This window comes from Lytechinus variegatus, chromosome 1 (genome assembly GCF_018143015.1).
Source record: "Lytechinus variegatus isolate NC3 chromosome 1, Lvar_3.0, whole genome shotgun sequence".
In the NCBI taxonomy this organism is placed as follows: Eukaryota; Metazoa; Echinodermata; class Echinoidea; order Temnopleuroida; family Toxopneustidae; genus Lytechinus; species Lytechinus variegatus.
In genome coordinates this window covers 24440563-24455863 of record NC_054740.1, presented here as the reverse complement: position 1 = coordinate 24455863, position 15301 = coordinate 24440563, and the positions used below count along the sequence as shown (strand labels likewise).

Genomic DNA, 15301 nt, shown 5'->3' with positions numbered 1-15301 from the left:
GGATGGATTGATGAATGACTGAAAGAAAGAAAGAACATTTAAAATTGGTGGTGCGACTGCTTGCAACCGTTGCGATTCTGTGCAACATACATTTTGACCAAATGATCGCAAACGGTCGCACGAGCAATATTGTGAAAGCCCCTTATAGAAAGAAAGCTTTTAGGTATGGACATTTACTCTGTTAAATCATTTTTAAGGGGGCGACCTAAGGATGACGATTTTTTTTTCTTCTCAATTGAATAATGGGGATATCAGTCCTCTTATTCCTCTCGTTCTCTTCATTTTCTTCTCTTTCTTTTTTTTCACTAGAAAAAATCGAATGGTCCGTCCTCCCCCTGTTAGCATAAGAATATGACAGAAATTTGTATAAAAAAATAAAAATAGAAAAAGAAGGAGAAAAGGCAACAAGAAAAAGAAATACAAAAAACAGATGTGGATGTAGATTCAAACTGAAATATATTTGATAGAGCAACAGAAAGTAAATATGATTATGGGGAAGAGCGTAAGTATAATGATCCGAGTGATGAATTATTTTATTAGCTTAAGTGATCCTGCACTTCAAGTTGAAATCCTCATTTGGTCCAATGTCTCCATTCTTGAGTAGTTTTGACTCCTTTACCGGAATTGTTCGAGGCGCCATTGATTGACCAAGTACCAAATTGCGACAATACTACTATTTTCTCTCCCCCTCCCCCCTCTCTATCTCTTTTCATCTCTCTGTATTTTTTTCTCTCTCTCGGGGGGGGGGGGGTCTGCTAGTGGATGGTTCTCACTTGCGCGTCATTGATTAAGGGTAAGGCGCTGTTCTCATCAATTTTATTGTTCTTTGATGAACTAGTTATTTACTAATCGCACTTTCGTAATTCAAATTAAAGCGCATCAATCGCAGTAATTACATGAGACGTGTCTCTCTTCATTTGTTCATCACCCCCCCCCCTTCCCGTCCACGAATAAAAATGCTATAGGCCTACCCGATTCTTATCACTAGTCAGTCAATACCTGCGTTTGGTTGCCCGTTGATAAAAGAGCATTGCTTTCTTAATCGTTGTTTAACATTCTCCCCGTGGTGCTTCTCGTAACGTAGAATACATACAATCACTATTGGGACTTGTTCAGTGGGTAAATCGGCTTATTAAACTGGACTTGTGGATATTTAGCTAGCACAATACATGCATGGATATGAACATGGTAATGATTATGAACCCGTGATCATGTCATGTTGTCAAAGTTGTCTCCAATTTGCACTCACCCGCGATGTTTTACCATGGACATGGTTTTACCAAGGAGATTTCATTCGACAGGCCAGGGCAATTTGAGCTAATACGAGACCAGAATAAACCGAAGTGTGACTTGTTTGGGCTGTGTTCTTGATCTTGTCATTCATGTTTAGTATTACCCTTGATATTCACCAATAATGGCTGAAGATAACGCGATGTTCGGAGATAACGGAGTTTGAACTTTGGAATTTGATTCAAACGGTTTGCAGTTTAATTCGGTCATTTAGTGCCATTATTACCATTATTATAACCGCCCGAATGTGAAGTCTGGTCACTTTTTGACGCTTATGCGATCATTTGCTTCTGACTCGGTCATAAAATGAGCACTATGCTTGAATAATTTATATATCGCATCTCATGGTACTTGAAATAAATGACAATTATCATTGCTTTTCCACAAACGGAGCCTTTTTTCTGAAAAACCTTGCGCGTCATTTCTACAAAGTTCTCTTGGAGCAGACGATATCCCTTCATCTGATTTTGGCGGGAGCCCTGCATGGATAAATTCATGACATACTCCGTGGCTGTGGGTGGGCAGAGGAGATACAAGATCGTGAATCAAAGACACTGGAATGTGTTTTTCAAAAGGTGACATCCTCACTGGACATTTTAAGTGAAGGTAATATACATAAGCTTGTAAATCATTATGTACATGATGTAGCCTATATGTATAAGCATTTATCTGTCAGCCAACGCCACTTATACGTTCACCGTTAACATGTTTATGGTCAATTAAAACTGGTTTGTCGTTAATTAGTCGATTTGACAGTCTCATAGGCTCAATACACCAACCTAGAAATGTTCTTTCCGATGAAGTTTTTTTCTTGATTCGTGTTCCTAAGGGGTCGTAGAACAAATTCAGGTTGGTTGCCAAAAGTTGCCGTTTGGGCAATTTTGCTAATTTGCATAAATCCAAAATGGCCGCCAGATGCATGCCATCTTGAAAACCTAACTTTTGAACCCCTGTCCACAAAATGATGAGTAATGACTCGTTTTAGGGGTTTAGAGATGTGTAGAACTGATTTCTGTAATTATTTTTGCAATATAAGGTCATCTTCAGGTCAAATCCAAGATGGCCGCCATATGCAATCTTGAAAAATTGACTTTAGTTCCCCTTGCCCAAGAATGACGAGTAATACCTCTACTTAGGGGTTTTGGGGTGTGCAGAATCCATTTCTGCTTTCTATTTTGCAATATAATGTCATCTTCAGGTCAAATCCAAGATGGCCGCCATATGACACCATCTTGAAATATTAATTTTTGAACCCTTTGCCCCAGAATCATGCATAATAACTCTATTCATGAGTCATTAGGTATGTTGATTCAATTCATGTAGTTATTTTGCACAAAGGATAATCTTCAGATAAAATCCAAGATGGCCGCCAACCGCCATCTTGAAAAATTACTGTCTGAGGCTTATACGTGTTAGAACTAATGTAAAGGGATTTCAGTAAGATACTCATTTCTTTTATTAATTCTCAAGTTTTTGTCCCAGAATCATGAATAATATCCCTCTTTTCGTGAGTTATTTGGTATGTTTATTCAATTTCTGTTCATAATTTTGCAATGTAGGATCATCTCCAGGTCAAAATAATCCAACATGACCACTAAACGCCATATTAAGAAATAAAAAAAATACTTCCGAGACTATTGAACCTTGAAGAAGTGCTGTCCCTAATAAGGTTGTTGTTATGTATTGGAGCTCATGTAAGGGGATTTTAATGAGAATGATTCATTTCTTTTAATCACTCCATTTTTAGTTCGAGGTCAAGTCATGTCTAAGATGGTCAGATGGTTGATAGATTTCGTCATTAACCGCTTACTTTAGAATTAAACCATTCAAGGTTTGGGCTATGATTTCGGGAGTTTTGATCCCTTTTTTTTCTGTGCAACCATACTTTTCCAGTGAAATGACTTTAAAGTATTATTTGAATTAAAAAGTGATTTCTCCGTATTTTTTTTCAAAAAAATTGATTTAATTATTAACTTCCTTTATAATTATTATTGGACTTTTCCTCCTGACAAGAGCCATTGACTTGGTCAGCAGGAGTGCACTCTTTAGCCTCCTGCAGAAGATAGGCTCCCCAAGACTGTTCCACGGTCAGGATTGTTCTCATTCGTGAAATGTTTTACGGAAACGATGTCGCCCCTGCCTCTCAAGAAGTGGGAGTACAAGACCTAGTCATACATAACAGCTGCCTGTCTTGTGCATGTAAGGGGTTTGGACCATCCATCAGACTTTGAGACAGTCAGAAATCCTGATAGACTCAAGACACCGACTGTCCTCCAGATATGTATATCAACAGCACACACTCGTCTGGTTATGGTGGACTCCTCACCTACCTTGGACCGACTAAATTTCTCTGTCCCCTTTCACAGGACAAGCATATAAGCATCATGATTGTAAAATCTGTCACAGTCATGGCCAAGCTCCTGCACGGAAGTAAGTCCTGGAAAACGTACGCCGACCAAGAAAAGTGGCTAAACACCTTCCATGTCAGCTGCCTCGGACGTATCATGCACGTTAAATGGCAGGACAAATTGAAAAATACAGAGGCCCTTCAGCGTACGTGCTAGCATCAAAAGCTTATTCTCGCTCCTTAGTCAAAGGCACCTCAGGTGGTTGGGGCATATACATGTTTGCCCCATGAAACCTTGGCGAATCCAAGAAGGGATTCGCCAAGGTAAGGTAAGCTGTGTGATTGGTCTCACCCCATCGATAGATCACACCTCCGTTTTAAAGACACATGCAAATATGACATAAAACTTGCCGGCATAGACACTAACACTTAGATGATAGTCGCCATCCATTCTATGGAGAGCTACTAAGTACAGGGGTCAAGACGTCAGAAAATAATCGGAATGCTAAATTGGCAGACCAAAGGCCTAGGAGGAAGGCTAGGGCAGCATCTCTATATAAACGTGTCTCAGCGCCATCCTCCTTCATCTGTAAAGATTTGCTCTAGAGACTGCCACTCTAGAGTGGAGCTCTATAGTCACTCTCGAAAATGTAAGGCCTAGCGCTACACCATCGTCTTTTAAGGCGAACTGATGCCTACCAATTATTGGACACATTGATTTAGAAAAATAATATTGATAAAACACTTTCAAATTGAAATAAGACCCTAAAAGCCTCTTCAGTACAAAGGTATGAATGGACCTTAAAAAATACACTCGAAATGGATAGCCCAAACCTAAAGAGGATTCATTCTAAGTTGAGCAATTAATGTTGAAATGAACTTGAGAATTAATAAAAGAAATGAGTATTCTTACTGAAATCCCTTTACATTAGTTCTAACACGTATAAGCCTCAGACAGTAAGTTTTCAAGATGGCGGTTGGCGGCCATCTTGGATTTGATCTGAAGATTATCTTTTGTGCAAAATAACTACATGAATTGAATCAACATACCTAATTACTCATGAATAGAGTTATTATTCATGATTCTGGGGCAAAGGGTTCAACAATTGATATTTCAAGATGGCGTCATATGGCGGCCATCTTGGATTTGACCTGAAGATGACATTATATTGCAAAATAGAAAGCAGAAATGGATTCTGCACACCCCAAAACCCCTAAATAGAGGTATTACTCGTCATTCTGGGGCAAGGGGAACACAAGTCAATTTTTCAAGATTGCATATGGCGGCCATCTTGGATTTGACCTAAAGATGACCTTATATTGCAAAAATGATTACAGAAATCAGTTCTACACATCTCTAAACCCCTAAAACGAGCCATTACTCATCATTTTGTGGACAGGGGTTCAAAAGTTAGGTTTTCAAGATGGCATATCTGGCGGCCATTTTGGATTTATGCAAATTAGCAAAATTGCCCAAACGGCAACTTTTGGCAACCAAGCTGAATTTGTTCTAGGACCCCATAGGAACACGAATCAAGAAAAAAACTTCATCGGAAAGAACATTTCTAGGTTCGGAAAATGTCAAATCGACTAAATTGGGTTTTCGTCCAAAAGTTAGTGGACCCCACCTGACTTCACATTGAATATCTAAATCATGACACACTTTGAAGATAATTTTCTGATGGGGTTCAGTAACTTTTGAGCACGAGGAACTGATTGTCATTTTTGGAAAACATGCAAGCAATAAAGGGAAAGGAATGAGTAGATGTACCGCTCTGGGGTACCGATTATTCTTAAGTTATCAATGTTGGGAGAGCAAGTCGGCCTGTTGCAGAAAGAGTTGCGTTTAAACGCAAGTCAAAAAATCAATCGCAAGTCAAAAATGCGCGCTGTTGATTTGTTGAAAATCAAGTTGCGCATGATTTTCAGAGTTGCGTTTGATTGCAACTCTTTCTGCAACATTACACGCCAGTGAGATTTAGGCTTACCCAGGCATATTCTTTTCGATTACATTTTACAAAAAAAGTGAATCTTTATGTAATAAATATTGCAAACAGAAATTGTTTATTTACAAATAACTACACAGTAAAAATAGGAATAGCACGTTGTTTAAGCATGTCACTCTAGCAACAAGTTGTTTAAACTTTTTTGTGATTGTTTAAACTTTTTAACAACTTGAGCGACCGAAAATTTCTGCCTATCTAAAATGAAAATTTAATTTTGTGATAGATAATATTCCACTTAGTTTTATTTCTTTCGTTGAATGGATTCATCCATGTAATCTGTCATGCATGAACATTAAAATAAGTATTAATTTCATTTCAGATTAAAGAATTAAGATTTTTTTTTTGAAAGAAATCATTCATTTTCAAGATATACTTTCTTTCATGGGGGGGGGCGCATATTTTACAACGATAATTTTAAATCTACAAAAGTAAGTATACGTGCAGATATAAATTCTTATTCCCGGATCTCGTATCGCGCACATTCTGGTATCAATTTCACTTTCTTAATTTTTCATACTATAAATATCATGCGTGGATGCTATAGAGCATTGTAAAAGGTTTATAAATGTAATGCTTGTATCATCGGGTTAATTAAAGCCGGTACGGGGCTGCCATTCAATACGCCGTCGAATCTGTTGGCTAGCTGAAAAAAAAGTTTATATTTTTCGTGTCTGTAAGATTATCTCCGCAGGAAAATTCCTTACTGATATCCATGCTGATATTTTACAGATTTATTTACTATCGTTTATTTGTAGACATTCTCGACAAGAAAATAAATGAACGTGAATTATTGCAGAGCAGCTGGAACATCGAATCTGTTAGTTCCCCTCTCGTTTGTTTGGGCAAAAGCCCAGGAAAAGGCCATCCTTGATTACGTGTTGGATAGGTCAGTGAACTGACAGAGTCAAGAATGTTCAAAACCTCGAACCCCATAGTTATTTCAAAATCTATTTTGAGGTTGGTCAAGAGCTTACTATAAGGGCTTTAATTGTGCCCTAACATAATTATAGAAAAACGTGAATTTCTTGGCGCCACCCCTTTCCCACCCCCAATGCCCCTTGCACGTCCCACTGTGACGGATACATGGATTTCCCTAATTTCTAATCCCAAATTTATTTAATTCTTTTTAAATAGGAAAAAGGAAGGGGGCAGTCATACTCATAGATAATTATAAGGACTTGATTTTCTTGGGGTAGTTCCATGCCGACCAGCCCCCCATCCCCTACTGCATCCCATATTCCATATTCCATCCACTATTCCATACCGGGATTTCATAATTATCCTGTATTCTCTCTCTTCCTCTCTCCACTCTTCAAGCATCCCTCGATCCACTCTCTCCCTCTTTCCTCCCCCTCTCTCTCCCTCTCCATCCACCCCTGTCAGCCCCCCTCCTCTCTCTCTCTACTGATGTTTTTTTTTTCCTCTCTCTCTCTCATGTATATTCCGCCACGACCTTGGGAAACTATATGACCAAACCATATTATACAGGAAGCGACTAGAGAAGCATTCACGAGACGTCGTTTCTCCATACTGAAGTTGTTATTTTACTCGCTGAAAACAACTTTTCTTACCAAACAGTAGCATTCTTTTCAATTGGACTATTACGGGGACTACAGGCCTATTACACCTTGTGACATAATGGTCGTTATATCCAATTTAATAGCTTTTATTCCTTGTCCATTAGCTTCAAAGAAAGGATTGTATCAGGATTGTGGCAGAAGATGCAAAAAAGTATTATGAAAGACAATGTTTCAACATGTTATGGATCATTTACTGTACATAGTTCTACACTTTGTAGCTGATGGGGTAAGCGTAAATTTTTCATTACAGGCTTTTTGCAGAGAAGATATATTTTAAGGACTGTTTGTCACACGTCGTCCATGTCTTCATAGCATGTTTAGGCTCCATTCTGAGAGTCCGAACCTATAGGCCCATAGGTGCAACTAGGCTACTCAGGCTATATAGGACGTTTCACTTGTCATTTTTCATCCCCCCCCCCCCCACCCTAATTCCCCCGACGCCAAAGGGTTTCGGGTTGCTACTGAAGTGATGACCTTAATTTGCTTAATTTGCCGTTTTGTTCCTTTATTTTTATGAATATCGAGTCATTGAGTTTTTGTTTGTCTCCCCGGCCGGAATATTTTCATCCAATCTATGATATACATAGTATACATCAAAATAGTGAACAAAAGTAGTGTTGTTTTTAGTGTTGTGTATATTGTTACTCTGTAATATAATATTCCACAGCTAAGCGTAGGATGCGGACTTCCTTAATGTGCGATTTCCCTCTTAATTACTCAAAAAAGTTAAAGGGGGTAAACAACGTTATGGAACCATTGCTGACATAGTAAGCTGTGATAAGAATCCCACACTTTCAAAATATTTGAACAAATCCATTAACACTGGTCAATTCAGTCGATATACGAATTTCCATTCTTTTAGTTTCACAATATTGTTTCATAATTATGAAACAAGGTAAAAGGTTGGTCTATTAATTGTGAATCCAAAAGTGGTAATGACCTGGTCTACGTGACAGGATAGCCACAAAAAATAGAAAAATGAATTGGTGAAAATTTTAAAGATATTGGACAAAGAATATATAAGAAAACTATTGGCTGGTTGAACCTATTACTTACACAATAGAAATCACTAATTTGGCAACTTGACGGGTAGATTTGTAACAAAAGGTGGTAGGAACCAAATTCCATATCTGGTGTGTACCTATACATGATTGTAATTATCAGGAATTTGTGGAGTTTTCTCATCTTGGTTCCATTTCCATGGTGAGGTGAAGTAGATAGACGGCAATTATAATGAAGTGACAACGACTTTGTACAACTGTTGAAAATTCAAACTTTATTAATAATATTGTCTGATTTTGTTCAAAGTTTATGTTACCCCCCCCCCCCCTCCTCCCCCTTAAATGTATTTTTTCCTGTTTGGTTCGTTTCCTCCTTTGACAACAGCAACGTTAACATTTTTTTTTTACATGTATGTATAGTTTTGCATTGCCCATCCTGTGAGTTTGCACGTCTACCAATAAATTAATTTTGAGATATTTTCTTTATAATTATAATAATAAATCTGGACTGTCTACTATTGCACCTCTCACTTTGCTATCAGATATTAAAAGTAAAGTACATGATTCGAATGTACAGTATATATTTATCGTAAAGAATCAAAAGTAATTGAAGTTCGCTTAATTTCGCGAACTTCAATTACTCCTGATTGAAGTTCGCTTCATTTCGCGCCCTGTTACGTAACTGAGTTTTAGTATTTGTATTGTCTTGGTATTGCTGATCATTCTCGAAAATTAATTATGCCCAATAGACCAAAATAGCGCTTTGCCATGCTTGTGCTGAGTTAAGGCCTATCAAGAAGGCTTTATACGTCATTTCATTACAACATCGTAATTCATACACTTACGTAACTGATTTTGTTATTAATCAATAACTTTTAGTTAAAAATTGATCTTACAGGATTTAGTTATCTTTTCTCAGACGGCATGTCCCTGAATAATTCCAACGAGATTGTGATACTGCTTCATCTACCCACACAGTGTTACTGTTGTTACATATCGATTGCGAGGTCATTTTAATTATCAATACGGGAGCGCGCTTCGCGCAAGAAATCATTGATGAAGGAGGAAGGGAAGAAATGTCTTTAGATTCTTCGTCAACATGGTCAAGGCAGTGGAGAATGGGGGAGGGGGCGAGATGAACTTTCCCATATGCAATTGTACAAATTAATTTCCCCGTGATCGTCACCCGTGATGACGAGCATTAACTATAAGAAATGCAATTACATTAAGAAATGCAATTATATTATATTCCGTAACTCCACAAGGCGTATTGATCTTAATCATGTAGTGGTGAAGCTTAACAACCAAATAATTCCCAGAGTTGAAAATACTAGGTTTCTTGGCGTTATCATTGATAGTAATTTAACATGGATACATCACATAAATGAAATTGAGAACAAAGTTGCAAAAAATATTGGAATAATATATCGCCTAAGTTTTTACTTGCCTAAAACTGTATTACGTACATTGTATTACTCTTTAATCCTGCCATATTTTTATTACTGTAATTTAGTCTGGGCTTACACATATCAAACCCATCTTAAAAAATTATGTTCCCTTCAAAATAAAATTGTACGTATTATTTCTCCAGACGACAATATACCACTAGCAAATACCACGAATTTGTTTCATTCCCTAAAATTGTTGAAATTAGAAGACATCAACAAACTTCAACAATGTCATTTTCTCTACAGATGTTTAAATCCTCAAATTCCACAAAAAATTCGTGATTCATTTCCAACGTACATCATTTTGATACCCGCTCAAATAATCAAATATTCATTCCCAAACATAGAAAAATAATCTTCCAACACTACATTCGTTATACTGGCCCCAAAATATGGAACGAAATTCCGGATTACATAAACAAATATTTGTCGACAACCAGCTTTAAGTATAAAATGAAAAAAAATGTTTCTGTCGTTATAGATATTTCCGATCTTACGTCTTCTTTTTGACTTCAAACATGATAACATGAACCATTGACAAATTGTTGTTAGGGCATTTATATTTTACCCCCACTGATATTTTGTTGTGCATTCTATTTTATTTCGTAATTTTTGTTTTGTTTTGAGTGATTCATGCCCGCCTCCCCGCTCACGTCTCCCTCTCTTGTTCCCTTTCCTTTTCTTTTCTCTGCCCTTTCCTTTGTATTGTTTTTTTTGTCTACAGCGTATCCCGCCACAAGCCTGAGCTTTTAGTTTTAGGGTATACGCCTTCTTCCTTAAACCCAATATGTACATATTTATATTTTCATAACAAATTGATTTATGTATGAATTTATGTTTATGAAAAATGTAAAGAAATGGAAGAAAATAAATGTTTTATTTAAATTGAATTGAATCATTATCATTATACTACATTCTTATTCTTATGGCGTGTGTGCAGCGATATTGAATTAATGAAACTCCATGTGACGTAACCTTTCCTGTGTTTCTTCTCTCTTGTTCAAGACATGCAAGAGATGGGGATTAGGGTAGGTAATCATAATTAAACAATGGAATATCGCCTTCTCTTTGATTAAACTACGTATTCATCATTCTGTTTCCATATAGAAATATGAATCTTAGACAAAACTTCGGTTTGAATGGCGTAAAGTTAAATCTTTATGATGTTAAGGGGATGTCCACCGGAAAGCTCACATCTTTTTTACCCTGCATGTGTTTGCAACTTTATTTATAATGACCCAAGTCACTCTAGCAGCATTATTGAAAATGCAATATTTTCATATTAATGCTGTAGGACACTGGCGTACCTAGGATTTTCCACAGGGGGGGGGGGAATTTGTCCGCCAAATATTTGATGAGGAAAAAAAATAAGGTCTTCAGCCACAAATAAAGGATTTCGTACCAGAAAAAAAATTGATAAGCAAAAAAAAAAAGGTCTTCAAGTTCAAAGGAGCGGGCCAGGGATCAGTTGTGACTCGTCAGGGGGGGGGGGGCAAGGATACGTCCCTTGCATGGGTGGTGACTCGTCAGGGGGGCAGTCTGCCCCCCCCCGTAGGTACGCTAGTGCTGTAGGGTTTGGCACTAAAATGCATCAGATCAAGCAATCCTGCCAAAAGACATTGCGCCTGAAACTTGTTTCAATAATGCACCCAGTATGACACTCGTAAGGATGCGAAGTTGAGCTTTTATTCTTTGAAGATTATTTCGTTTCTTTTGAACTTTTAATCCCATCCAATTATTTATAAAGATTTATAATCAGATCTCAATTCAAAATAATTTATCTTTAACAAAAAATAGTCGATTTGAGTAGATTGTTAGGATTGACTGTAATATTCTGTAAACAGGGAATAAATCTGTCATTACCTTCCGCTTTTACTCCTTATTTACCCATCTCACATTCCTTTCACTCCACCCCTTTCCCCTCCTCCTCCTCGATCCTATCCTCTCCTTTCTCTTCATATCCCTCTCTTAATTTGCATAATTCATCACTCCTGTCATATTGTTTCACGTCAAAAAAAATACCCAAAACTAGTACCCCCCCTCCGAAAAAAACTTAAGCATTTTTTTAAATGTATCAATCGGTTATTGTTTAACATGTCTAATTTTAATTCTTCTATTTTTCTTTTTCGTTTTCAGAAAGCACCTTGCCAGTCAGCCTTTCAACTGAATCAAATTAAATCAAGCGTCGACACAGTCCTTAGTACCAAAACCAAAACTTCAAGAAAAATTAGTGCTAATAATCAATGCCGAAACGACACATTGTTGGACAACTGCCCTCTTTGTTCCAATTGTTACAACACTTCAAACTTCGGCACACCATGGCTGTGATTTTACTCTGCGTCTTTGAAACTTTTCATGTTTCAGTTGTTTTCCATTTCAAATGAATTCGCTGGTTAAATTAATCAGATTTGAAAGTGACAGATTGAATTGATTGCCCTACATTCGAACAGGTGAAATCGTCCTGGTCAAGTATATTTGTATAAAAGTCAGCTGTATCATCATGAGCTCGATTTGGTGACGAGAAAATTGGATAACATGCTCAAAGCCAAATTATAGGCCCTAAGTCTTTCTTCATGGATTCAACAGCTATACAATCATGATTCTCCCGAGTACTTCGAACCCATCCTATGATATGGGTGTCGAATATGATGAGGTGTTGACTACCAACGCGACAGGAAACGTAACAAATGATGAAGTGGATCTGTTCCCCACTCCTCGATACGTTGGACGCTTCTTGCAAACGGCCAGCATGACCTTCATCTTCGTGGCCGCGTTGCTTGGCAACATTTTGGTCATTCTCCTGTGTATAAAGAAACCAAAAGAGTTACGGGTGTCCCGACGCCTCATTCTCCACCTAGCCATCTTGAACCTCTGCATGACTGTCCTGGTACTTCCGTCGGTCATTGTTTCAGCCGCAGCACAGGACTGGGTGCTGTCCAACGCTTGGTGTATGGCTACAGGCTTCTTCAAGAACCTCTTCTGCGTTGCCATTATCCTCAACCTCGTTCTCATCAGCGGCGACCGTTATTTCTCCGTAGTCAAACCGCTTCATTACCATTCAAGTGTCACCGTCAAGCACCACGGGATAATCCTGGGTGTCATCTGGTTTTTGAGCACCTTAGTGGCGCTGCCACCTTTGATCGGTTGGAATAAAATCTCGTATCACCCTAGTCGTTACATTTGCACCGGCAATTGGTCAGAGGATGATGCGAGTTACACGCTTTTTATTTTCCTCCTCGGGTTCGTGACCCCGTTTCTTCTCATGGTGTTCGTGTACTGGACGATCTATCGCGCGGCTCGTCGCCTCATGAAGCGAAAACAAGGGCGGCGCTTAAGCCAGGATGTCACCGATTCAGGGTCAGTCTCGGGTGGAGGATCCGTCCGCGTAAGCTCGAGCGCGCGTCACTCGTCGGAGCAGAGTGGGGACAGTCGCGGCTCTTCGCGTCGCATCAGCGGCATATTCGGACGTCGCAGCAGTAAGCGAAGCAACCGGATCAACGTCACTGACGAATGGAAAATCGCCAAGACGGGGGTTATTGTGATGGCGTCTTTCGTGATCTGTTGGCTCCCATACTATATCGTTCTCATGGTTGATGCTGTATATGGCTTTGGCACAACCGTTCCCCTCTCGATGCCTTATGCTTGGTTTCAATGCTTCGCCATATGGATGGCACTCAGCAGTAGCGCTGTCAATCCCTACGTATACGTCCTTCGTAGCCCACCTATGCGGAAACAAGCTAGCAAGGCCGCCCATAATGTCCTCTCCCGTTGTAGACAATGCTGCGAAGAAGACTCGCGGGATATGCGCCGCCGTCAATCCGGGAAAACCGGACGCTATTCGTTTTTGAGAATGAGTAGCAGGTTCAGCAGTCGCAAGAAGCCCACAAAGAAGCAAGCAGCAAAGGACAAACACCCTGAGGCAAGGAATAGGGGTGAACCTGAGGTGGAGCATATGATGCAGGCTAATCTAGATCCAAACAAGAAGCCTGAGGCAGTGGACCAGATAGATGGTGTGCCACCGAACGCCGAAATTGAACTTGTGTCTCACAGAAAGTTAGATGTGTAGGAGCTGTTATCTCGATAGATAAATTCGTTGTTTCATGATGTTCAAGCTTGCCTTGTCCACATGCCATGGGCATAGTATTTCTTATTTCTCATTTACAGCGGGAATGTTTTGTGTGATGTTTAAATTGTATAAGTATCTGGGGTGCATTTCATGAAGCGTATTGTCATAATAATGAATCTGCTCTCAGCCAATCACAGTCAAGGATTTCAGTGGCTTGTAACATCTTTAAGAGAAAATGGCTGACGAATCTCTTCATGCAACGCTCCCCCACCCCACAAATTGTGCGTATTTCAATTTATATGTCGTTATCATTTTTTAAACTGTGTATCAAAAGTGTATTCATACGATAGTATCGGTTTGTTTATCATGATTGATGATCATGACACTGAAAATGTAATGAGCCTCTTAATAAATTTGTTACCCTTTTGAAGGTGTACCGGCTTACTCATCTTCTTCTCACAATGTGTTTGTTAGTCGACTATTGAGTTTTGTTTGGGCATCTCAAGGTATTTTATTCCGTTCATAGACGGTTTTCAATATCCCATCCCATCATTTCCCCCTCTTTAGTTTTTTTTTTTGGGGGGGGGGGCTGCAGGGTATAGTTTGATAGGAACGACACGACCCAAAGTGACGTCACAGACAAAATTGCCCATGGATTACTTTTCTCACTCCATTGCCATGAGGAAAGAAAACAGATGAAGACAAACAAAACCGATTGTTTTTAATCGCCAATATTATCGGAAATCACGCTCGTGGATTGATTAGTGGTCAAGTATTCTTAGTTTAATCGAAATTATACCTTTTACCAACGATTGAATTTCGGGACATGCAGTTATATTTGTTTTAAACCTCTTTTTCACAACAAATATTATGGGCGTCTTTGTATTCAGGTCTGTAAAAGTGAAGCCCGCCCTCGCTTGGAGAAAAAGTTAAAAAAAAAAAGAAATATATAAGGGAGAACCCTTTGCCAATTCACAAAATACTGAGAGAGTATTTGATCCCCCACAAAAAAATCCGATTTTGTGATGATCATACATGCAAAAATTTACCCATTATTTTGCACTAGTGTACCTGAAGGGGGGCAGGGTTCTGAGGCCCTCCCACTGAATATTTATTACTATTTTTGTCGGGGGGGGGGGCTTGCTTAGTATTTTTATAGACAAATATTTTCAGTCTATATTAATCACTGACAATTGGAAATTAGTGACCTTTATAAAACACAGTGCACGGGATATCTCATTACATTTTCTGTAGTTAAAAAAAACTGCGGTATTGAGCTGAACCTGATCCGTAGGCCTATAATTTTGTAGAGAAGACAATGAGATTTCTATTGAATGCAACTATGATTCTCTTTTCTTGTTTTCATGTTGCATGCATGGGCGGAAATCTCAGGGGGGACGTTTCCCCCCTACCTAAAATAGTAGGGGGACACAATATCAAATGTCCCCCTACTATTTTTGGCCTTTTACGATGGAGAGAAATACATCATTCACAATCGAAAAAATACACGTATTTTTACCTTACATTTGGGTGAATACCATTTTTTTTTTTGCTTGTCAATTT

At 38.7% G+C, this 15301-nt stretch overlaps 1 protein-coding gene across 2 annotated transcripts; it reads left to right on the top strand.

Annotated features, from left to right (window-relative positions):
- The first annotated feature begins 1004 nt into the window (after positions 1-1004).
- Positions 1005-14172, top strand: LOC121409750 (octopamine receptor-like). Of its 2 annotated transcripts, none has more exons than XM_041601659.1 (2): positions 1005-1896; positions 11809-14172. In XM_041601659.1, the coding sequence occupies exon 2, from the start codon at positions 12269-12271 to the stop codon at positions 13736-13738; it is 1470 nt and encodes a 489-aa protein (XP_041457593.1). In that variant the 5' UTR covers positions 1005-1896; positions 11809-12268; the 3' UTR covers positions 13739-14172. The 2 variants fall into 2 exon arrangements, with proteins under 2 accessions (XP_041457593.1, XP_041457598.1); XM_041601664.1 differs by lacking the exon at positions 1005-1896 and adding an exon at positions 7192-7449.
- Positions 14173-15301: the final 1129 nt, after the last annotated feature.